The 9,544-nt window shown below is 42.0% G+C and overlaps 1 protein-coding gene across 1 annotated transcript in view; it reads left to right on the top strand.

Annotated features, from left to right (window-relative positions):
* Nucleotides 1-1,160: 1,160 nt before the first annotated feature.
* The window catches only part of dars2 (aspartyl-tRNA synthetase 2, mitochondrial), a 9,978-nt gene continuing 1,594 nt past the window's right edge, over nucleotides 1,161-9,544 (top strand). The window contains exons 1-16 of the mRNA XM_005737570.2: nucleotides 1,161-1,629; nucleotides 2,026-2,125; nucleotides 2,708-2,771; nucleotides 2,864-2,965; nucleotides 3,379-3,474; nucleotides 3,548-3,671; nucleotides 3,854-3,900; nucleotides 4,111-4,217; nucleotides 6,136-6,205; nucleotides 7,586-7,765; nucleotides 7,893-8,000; nucleotides 8,139-8,201; nucleotides 8,368-8,520; nucleotides 8,612-8,830; nucleotides 8,918-9,028; nucleotides 9,115-9,190. Of these exons, the coding sequence (XP_005737627.1) occupies nucleotides 1,455-1,629; nucleotides 2,026-2,125; nucleotides 2,708-2,771; nucleotides 2,864-2,965; nucleotides 3,379-3,474; nucleotides 3,548-3,671; nucleotides 3,854-3,900; nucleotides 4,111-4,217; nucleotides 6,136-6,205; nucleotides 7,586-7,765; nucleotides 7,893-8,000; nucleotides 8,139-8,201; nucleotides 8,368-8,520; nucleotides 8,612-8,830; nucleotides 8,918-9,028; nucleotides 9,115-9,190 (1,795 nt within the window). The 5' untranslated portion in view covers nucleotides 1,161-1,454. The remainder of the gene's footprint in view (nucleotides 1,630-2,025; nucleotides 2,126-2,707; nucleotides 2,772-2,863; nucleotides 2,966-3,378; nucleotides 3,475-3,547; nucleotides 3,672-3,853; nucleotides 3,901-4,110; nucleotides 4,218-6,135; nucleotides 6,206-7,585; nucleotides 7,766-7,892; nucleotides 8,001-8,138; nucleotides 8,202-8,367; nucleotides 8,521-8,611; nucleotides 8,831-8,917; nucleotides 9,029-9,114; nucleotides 9,191-9,544) is intronic.

The following is a 9,544-nucleotide window of genomic DNA, read 5'->3' as shown; positions in this document are numbered from 1 at the left end:
CCTCTCGCCCTATGACAGCTGGGATTGGCTCCAGCGCCCCCCGCGACCCTGAAAAGGATAAGCGGAAGCGAATGGATGGATGGATGTACAGATCACTATAAATATCAAGAATTAACAGAGAGTGGGTGTTCGCCCAGGGCACCAAACAGGCTAAGTGGGAACATTCCTTTTTCAAAGAAAAAGGAAAAAGCTCCTCTCCACTGCACATGGGTGAGGCTGTGTGCCTGAGATGACCACAGTAGTGACAGCGTCTCTCTGCCAAGACCAGAAAACCGGCTGTTTGGAAAATGTGACGCCTGAACTTGGGGCTTAAAGGGATTACTTTTTACATACACACTGACCTGATAATTTGAAGATTTGGCCATGATCATGATAAGCTTTTAAATGGGGAAATATAATAGCACTGTCATAATATTTAAAGTACAAATGAAAATATAGAAATTAGTGTTGTATAAATTTAAAATGATACAATGAACTGCCTAAGGGAACTGTAAAAATTAATATAAATATGGAAAATACAGAGACATTCGATACAGACATCTGTAGAGACAGAATTAATGAACAGAATGCAATAATACATTAAGGCCACATATACAAGGAGAAGCGGAAAACAAACCACAAGGGGAGATATATCTAATCTCAGATAAGCAGTTAGGAAGATGCTTTAAAAACAGTTGTGTCATTGCACTGTTAGAACTCAGTGCAATGAACTATCACAAACTATCACAAATTTCTGTCATTTTACACATTTATTGTGGAGTTTCACTGCACACACAGCCCACTTATGATCGAGTGGGCTGTCATGTCTCATCCAGTCATGCGGCACACAGCCCACTCGATCATAAGTGGGCTGTGTGTGGCCCACGATGTGACACGAGTTTGACACCACTCTTTATAATATATGTTTTCTGTGGTTTCTTTTCTTAAACAAATTTAACGAGTTAAGAAGAGAACAAACTTGGGGTTGGTTTTGTAATTCTAATGTTGCGTATAAAGAATCTGGCCACAGACTAAATAACGTCCTTGAAAAACTAAACTAAAAGTCGCGTTGTCTCTAGAAAAAGAATCGGAGATTGATGAAATCTTGAAAGCGTGTGGACTTTTTCCTCGCGAGTTAGATCGATCATGTCGCAGGTTGACTATTCTCGTCTAGCAACGTGACGTCACGTCCGGTAAAAATGCGCCGATTGCCACATGACTGGATGAGACTGAACAGATGCACAGCAGCCCATCCTCATGAGCAGGCAGTCGTGAAAACTTCTCACGAGTCTTATCCGGATTCAGGAAGAGTAACGGCAGCTCACCTGCTCTCACTGCCGTGGAGCTTCATAATGCTCACATTACAACCTTAAGGACTCTGCAAGCCTGTTACTCTGAGGGAGAGGAGTGCGACAGACACGGCTCTGAATAACATGCTCTCCTCAGCCTGAGCTTCACTCTGTGTTTTGAAAGAAATGGCAACAAAAGGCAGGCTGGTGCTGCGGAGTGTGTTCACAGGACTCAGAGCTCATGCTGTCTGGTATCAGAGCTCAGCTTCGACTCCCAGTCAAGGTCGGCTGCTGTGGAGACCTCAGCTCAGACATCTGAGCTGCTCATACGGACTCTGCGGGGCTGCTCCGCCCTCCACAGGTACTCATCAGCTGGCTGTGCTCCAGCCTCTACACTGACGTGACGTGCGTGCGCCCAGTGCCACTACTTCTTCTACTGGTCTTCGCCTGTCTACATTTGTAGTTATTGGACAGGATTCTCAGTTGAGTCCAGCTTGTCCACATCATTCATGTTTCATTAGAATCCTTTAGAATCTTCCACTTTGTAGGAGACGTGTTTGCTTGTATTATCTAAGACTTTTGGACACTTTTATTATTTTGTAAAACATTTGTTCTTCCGTCTCTGTAAAAACTGTAATTCCATACATTTCTGCATATCTGTTAATGCGGCAGAAATTCACTTCAGTTTCAGTAAGTACTTAAAATGAGTATCAAAGTGTAACTTGTGACTTGTGTCCCAAATCCATCTTACGATCAGGTCCCAGCAGTCTGTCGTTCAGGAGTCACACCTGTGGAGAACTGCGATCAGATGATGTGGGGAAGAAAGTCACTCTGTGTGGCTGGGTCCAGTATCTCAGGTAGTCAGCCACTGGTTGATTGATATGACTGAGCCCCCAGTGTGTTTTACACATGGCTGTAGTAACCCACTGTTGTACCTCTCTCCTGACCTCCAAAACCGAAAGTGTCCAATTTGGGTTAATCGCTTTATAAGACCTTTGCCGGTTCTTGTGTAATTTGGCGTTCCCCAGCCTTTTCTCCCCGTTTCCCTTGCTTAAGAATGGCTTCATGACAACCAGCTGAAAATGGTCAGGTGCAAGGACTGGACTGGAAATGAGTGAAAAAGCAGCAAACGTCTTAAGAAAACCTCTGGGTGTTGGTTTAGCTCACTGGGATGAGCAGGCCGTATGTCTGAGAGTGGCCAGCACAGGTTTGAATCCGACCCGCAACCCTTTGCCACACGTGTTCCCCTCTCTCTCCGTCACTCTTCACTGTACTCTATCGAGTACAAGCAGAAAAAGGCCAAAAAAAATTTAAGTAAAACTCTGAAAGATCTCAAGAAAGCCAAGAGAACTAAGACCATCTTAAAAAAAGTTCTTTCATCATTCTTCCAAGGGTCTCATATAAATTTGAGAAACAGTATGTGTCTCTGCCCCCTACAGGCAGGACCTGTTCGTCATCCTGCGAGACTTCAGCGGCTTGACACAAATTCTAATTCCTCAGGAAGTATGGAAGAAAACAACAAAATACACTAACATTACCAATGAATGCTGTGCTGTAAAATAAAGAACTAAATAGTTTGTTTCCTCTGTTTTAAGTCTCCAAGTACTTTGAAAGCCACGTTGTGCAATCTGACGCCCGAGTCTGTCATCAAGGTTACAGGAACAGTCAGGAACCGACCAGTGGGGCAGGAGAACAAGGTCTGTACGTGCTTCTGAAGGTGCAGTGAAACACCACCCACCTGCAGGGGGTGGTGAGGAAAGTCTAGTTCCTGTACTTTGAGTTTAACCCACATGGGCCAGGAATCCTAATTACTACATATCCAGTCACACTGTGCTTAATATACTGAGTGCCTGGTTTTAAACGTGGAAGGGGAAAAAAAGTACCAACACTCTCTCATCAATATATTTCACTATATTTATCAAATAGCATAATAATGTTCTGTCCTTTAATGAACATAGTAAAGGACAGGGATCAGAAACTTTCTTTTCCAAGGAGTGACCGTCTGTCCTAAATAATCTGGTGAATTGATACCATTTCATCAATCTTAAATATAATGAGACTTTTGGTGATTAGTCGCCTAATTCTGTTTTGAATCGTGTGTTTAAACCAGGAGATGCCGACAGGAGAGATCGAAGTCTTGCCAGAGAATGTGGAGGTCTTCAATGTGTGCCAGAAGCTGCCGTTTGAGATAAAAGACTTTGTCAAAGTAAGGAACTTAACGTTACATGGACGTGGACTATTGAGCACGCTGTAATAATTAAATTTTTTTTACTCACCAGAAGTCTGAGTCATTGCGGATGCAGTATCGCTACCTGGACCTGAGGTCATCACAGATGCAGAAGAACCTAAGACTGAGATCCCAGCTGGTGATGAAGATGAGGGAGTATCTCTGTAATGTGCACGGTATGGACAGCCATGTTTGTGTTCTGTCTTTAATTTGCCCAGACATAAAAGGTCACAGGACTGTCACTGATGTTGTTGCCTGTAAGAGGAAACCAGGTGCAGGAACTAATCTGTTCTTGCTGTAGCAAGCTCTGATTTTCATATGCTTTTTGCTGTTGTTGTTGTTTTGCTGTAATGAATAGGCTTTGTGGATGTGGAAACTCCCACTCTGTTCAAAAGGACACCAGGGGTAAGACATTTGTAGACATTTTTACATGTTTACCAGGTTAAAGAGCAGAAACTTGCACAACAATCCACCTTTAATGGTCTATAAGAACAGTTTCTAAAAAATTCTTTGGTTCTATTAAATATAAATATAACAGCAAAAACCTAATTTGGCTTCCATGTTGTGGTTTCATATCTGATATTTTAATGAACTTAATGAGTGTTTGTGTTTTAGGGAGCCAAAGAGTTTGTGGTTCCCTCCAGAGAGCCAGGATTATTTTACTCTTTACCCCAGAGTCCACAGCAGTTTAAGCAGCTTCTCATGGTGGCTGGTGTAGACAGGTGGGTGCAGGCTCCATAATCTGCTATTTAACAGAAAGATGTTTGTTGTTTTTAAACGCTGCACTGGTCCAGATCGAAAACAGAGTTAAAAGGGAACGAATAGTGAGCATACAGTTCTGGTCACAAGTTTTCATCCACTCGTCGGGAGCATGAATGTCATGGTAATTTGGGGCTTTTAATGATGATGTACATACATGCGTCTTTAATGTATGTATGTACAAGGTTCTACAGTGTCTTTTAACGACTGGTTAGTGATCATGATTTTGCCCTTTTTGCCAGTATAAAAATGATTTTTTGACAGCATTCATTGGACTGACCAGCACTCAAGAATGGGGAAAGAACTCACTTAAGGTCTTGGAAGGAGACCTGTAGATGTATACAAACTGGGAAGGTCTGTTGGAGACCTTTCTAAACAACTGAATACTGCAAGATAATAAATTCAAACAACTGCATGTGAATGCAAATTGTTTGGATTGTCTGGAAGAAGACCAATTTCTCCCTCAGAGGAGAGGAAATTGATTAGGTTATTCAGGAAACAACCCAGGAAGCACAGGGCTTAAGACTGCCATGAACTTGAACGTTAGTGCCACTTTCCCAAGTGAAACAAGTTTTATATTACATGGACTGAGAGGGTGCTGACCCAGAAAGTGAAGAGGTTTTATGGTTGGACGAGACAAAGATTGAGCTATTAGGCCACAATTACAAGGGGTATGTTTGGAGGATTAAGATGAGACTTTCAAATCTAAGAGGACCATACCAACCGTCAAGCATGGTGGTGGTAGCATCAAGCTTTGGGGATGTTTTGCCACCAGTGAAACGGGTAAATTGCCCAAAATAGAGAGAATAATATAGGAGGACTACTTCCAAATTTTTCAACAAATCCACAGCTGGACAGTTGAAACGGTCTTCCCAATACTGCAACCTCAACCTAGTTGAAAATTTGTTGGTTACACATAAAGGCTGGGACCAGGAAACCAACCATTTTAATTGAACTCTAAAAATTCTACCAAGAAGTGGTGGTCAAATATCCATCGAGAATTATGCCACAAGCTTGTTGACGGCTACTCAAAGCGTCTCGTCGAGGCAAAGCATTGTAAGGGACATTAGAGAAATAATAGTCAAGTTATATTTGTTATTAAAGATGTATGCTGTACATAAAGCACGTGTATCATTCCACCCTGGGAAAAAACAGTTCAAAGAGGTTATTTAAAATTACTGTCACGTTTATGTTCACGATGAGCGTCTGCAAACTTCTGACCACCATCAGCTAATAAGAAACCATTTTAACCTCCTAAGACCCAAACTCTTTCATGGCGTGCATTTTTAATTTCTCTTTGATATTTGGGCTGATTGGGACCTGATGAATGTAAAAACAAACAATTACCAGTTGTTGTTTTGTTTTTTTAACCTGATTTTTGTTTCTGAGAAAAATGAGAGCCACATATGAGGATATTCGTTTAAAATTCGATAGAACAGTAGCAGTATAATGTCCTCGTAAGTGGATATCAGGCCCTTGTAGAGCAAAATTGAGTATTTTGTTCTAAATAACCCAAAATATGATGTCCACATATGTGGACGCCAGGTCCTAGGAGGTTAAAGCAAGTTTGCTATACCAGCCTTAAATGTGATGACTAGGCATGGAGCAAATACTGGAGATTCGTACTCTGTGTGTGAAACATGTACTTGGATAAAAGAGAAAAAAGCCTAGGGGTATTAATCTTATGTCACTGCCTATATACCGGGGAGAAGAACCAAAGGATGATTGCACTCCCATACTGAAATAAAGCACTTAGACCTGACTGATTTCCACTGCTGACAGCTTTGCACACATAACAGAATTTTTAGAAGTCCACCACGTTAGAGTCAGAACCTGCTGTTAATGGCCAACAACCTCTGTCTTCTGCCTCCTCTGTGGCAGGTACTTTCAGATAGCCCGGTGCTACAGAGACGAAGGCTCCAAACCAGACAGGCAGCCTGAATTCACCCAGGTGAGATGGAATACACACAAGTTTGAAGCGCCACAGTTTAAAAAAAGAAAAATACATTTTTCAGTCTGTTTCAGACATGAGATACTTGAAATTGCTGGCCAACCTCCCATATATCTATTTACAAGTAGTCCTCTTCATGCATGTGTGACATATGCAGCACACGCGCAGCAGTGCAGGCAAATAGTTGTGTGCACACTCACAGACACAGCTGAACATGGACATTTAAAAAAAAAAACTAACAGGAGAAGTTGCAAAAGCTATCCAGAGCTCAGAGCCAACTGTGGTATGAGCAACAAATCAAAACAAATGACAGATTCGTGAAAAAGAGAAAACGACTGTTAGCTTTGAGTATATGATTAAACTGCCCTTTCCTATACTGGGAGTCAAACCTCAGCTGCCTGTGTGAAAATCTGGAATCTTAACCACTAGAAGTTTGTTCAGTTTCTGAAATAAAATGTCTGACTTCAAACCCGATTTCGTACCACTTGTGTGTGTAGACCACCTGTTAGTTTTAATATTTTATCAGCTGACTGGTGCATTCAACAGCTAATTAAACTGTGTAGTGTAGCTCACCTGCCTGAAGTACAGGTGAGCATACTGGGTGTTGAATTCAGGCCACTTGTGTGAAAAACAGGAATCCTAACCTGTATCAAAATGTTATGCTTCAAATCTAATTGCGTGCCGTTCGTGCATGTAGTCCAGGATTCTCCTTCTCAAACTACTGTGACAAATTGGATATTTTTGTCCTCTGCTGAGCCTAAGCATTATGGATTTTTTTTTTTTAAATCCACAAAAGTTATATATAAAGGTACTGCTAAGATTTGATATTTTATCACCCCACTGTTGCATAAAACTGCTAAAAAATAATAATTTAAAATGCTAAGAAATGTAATAATAAAGTTCTTAAAGGACGAATTAAAAAAAAAAAATACAGAATAATTAAACTGTACTTTTTACATGGCAGCTCACTTCCCAGATGTAAAGCACACAATATAATTTACTGTAAATCTTGATCGAGCCTGTCTCGATGTTTCAAGTTGATTCCAAAGCTCTTTTTTGTTTGGATCCTGCTGCTGCTGGAATTCTTTTACAGCTGTGAGTGAAAACATTGCAAACAATGATGTGCGTAATTTAAAAGGTTTGCTGATTTTGCACCAAAATAAGATTTGCAAACACATACTGGTGCCATCTTTGCTCCTGTGATATTTTATCACAGATTTCAATTCAGGATTGTGTGAGTACCATGTGTCTCTCCTGTAATCTGAGTACATATAGTCCGATTTGTCTGGCCCATAGACCGGCCTGTTGTCACATACATGTGACATGTTGGATCATGTCATGTTGTCTGAATTCTGAAAATCCTCTCGTCGTTTCTCCCAGGTGGACATCGAGATGTCTTTTGTGGACCAGGCAGGTATCATGTCACTGGTGGAGGGTTTGCTGCAGTACTCTTGGCCTGCAGAACGTGGTCCTCTTAAGGCTCCTTTCCAAACTCTGACATATGAAGAGGCCATGAGGGACTACGGTGTGGACAAACCCGACACCAGATTCAACATGAAGGTGTTTGATTTCTTGGGGTCCTAACTGAAACTATGTCCTTACTGAACATGCTACATCTTTTACTCTTTTGTTTAATGTACAACATGAGTGAATTATATGATTTTTTTTATTTTTTTTATTTGTGCAGCTAATAGACCTCAGTCAGATTTTCCTTTCCACGGAAATTGAATTCCTCCAATCAGCTCTTGGCCAACCAGGAGGCTCCGTTCGGGCCGTCTGTGTCCCCAGTGGAGCAGTAAGAACAGAACCATTTCCTGTGGCAGAGAATGCTGAAAATGTAGAACAGAAGATGTGTTTTTGTGCCACAAGAGAAGCTGACAACTCTCATATGTGAATTTGTGTGTCTCACATTATGTTTTCTCTCTTGTAACAGAAACTTTTCACTGGGAAGGATTTGGAAGAACTGAAACAAATAGCCAAGACTCAGTTTGGACAGGTAGGTCTCTTATCCTTTTCTTTCTTTTACGCCTCACGTTGTTCTGAGATAAACACTTGTGTGTTACAAACACTTGTGTGTTACAAACACTTGTGTGTTACAAACACTTGTGTGTTACAAACACTAGTAGAAAGTCACAAGTTGTGTTTTCTCCTCGTGCGTTAAGGAGCTGAGCCTGGTGCTGGTCAGAGCAGACGGGACATTGAAGTCTCCCCTGAAGAAGCTGCTGTCTTCGTCTGTCACAGACGAGCTGCTGAAGTGGACTGAAGCCAAGCCAGGAGACCTGCTTCTGATAGCAGCAGGCTCCCACCACACTGTTGTAAGAGGCTTGGTTTGAGTCGGCTGTCAAACAAAGAAGCACAGAGCTGATACAAACGCTCCCTTCATCTGACTCTCTTTTCTGCTCTCAGTGCCCATTGCTGGGGCATCTTCGCCTGCAGTGTGCAAAGCTCCTGGAGTCTCACGGTGTGGTCGTGCGTGACCCCTCAGCCTTCCACTTCCTGTGGGTCGTGGACTTTCCTCTCTTCTTGGCCAAAGAAGATGATCCAGAGGAGCTGGAATCAGCTCATCATCCATTTACTGCACCAGTGCCAGAGGACACACGGTTACTCTATACTGATCCACATAAGGTACTCGTGTAGTACTTTATTAGTTATTTTTAATTATGTAGAAAAATGCAGGATGTATCGTCTGTTTGTAAATTCTGTATTTCACAGGTTCGTGGTCAGCACTATGACCTGGTGTTAAATGGCTGTGAGATCGGAGGAGGCTCCATTCGCATCCACAAAGCCTCAGAGCAGTTTTATGTACTGAAGAATGTCCTTAAGGTCAGTGGCTTCCTCCATCTTGGTGCAGTTCAGTCTAGTGGGACGTTTCAGTGTTAACACTGTTTCCAACTGTTTTTGTGTTTCAGGAGGACCCCGGGCTTCTCTCCCACCTCCTCAAGGCCTTGGATTCAGGAGCGCCGCCTCATGGAGGCATTGCTCTGGGTGAGCTCAACTCTGCTCGATTTAACACTGAGCTCGTATATGACTTACATGTGTGCATACACTGGGTTTTTACTAACCACACTGTATCAACCTGATATCATTGCTTTCACTCTAAATACTGTTTGTAGGCGGTCCAGTTTCCCTAACCACTGAAAAGAGATCAGTGTATTTTCTTGAATTGCCCTTAGCACTAACACATATCCATGGCAACATGCTTGATTTTAGTTACACATGTTTCTCCATTAGTTGTATATAAATCCCTACTATAGCACTAACTGGGTAATTATTAGTGTTCCCATGCCATTCATTAGGCAGGTCATTCTTCAGCCCACAAACCACTGTCTCGTGCTACAA

The sequence above is a fragment of the Pundamilia nyererei genome, unplaced genomic scaffold (genome assembly GCF_000239375.1).
Source record: "Pundamilia nyererei isolate P.nyererei 1_Seehausen unplaced genomic scaffold, PunNye1.0 scaffold00077, whole genome shotgun sequence".
Lineage (NCBI taxonomy): Eukaryota > Metazoa > Chordata > Actinopteri > Cichliformes > Cichlidae > Pundamilia > Pundamilia nyererei.
Note: the sequence above shows the minus strand (reverse complement) of the source record. Positions and strands in the feature narration are given on the sequence as shown.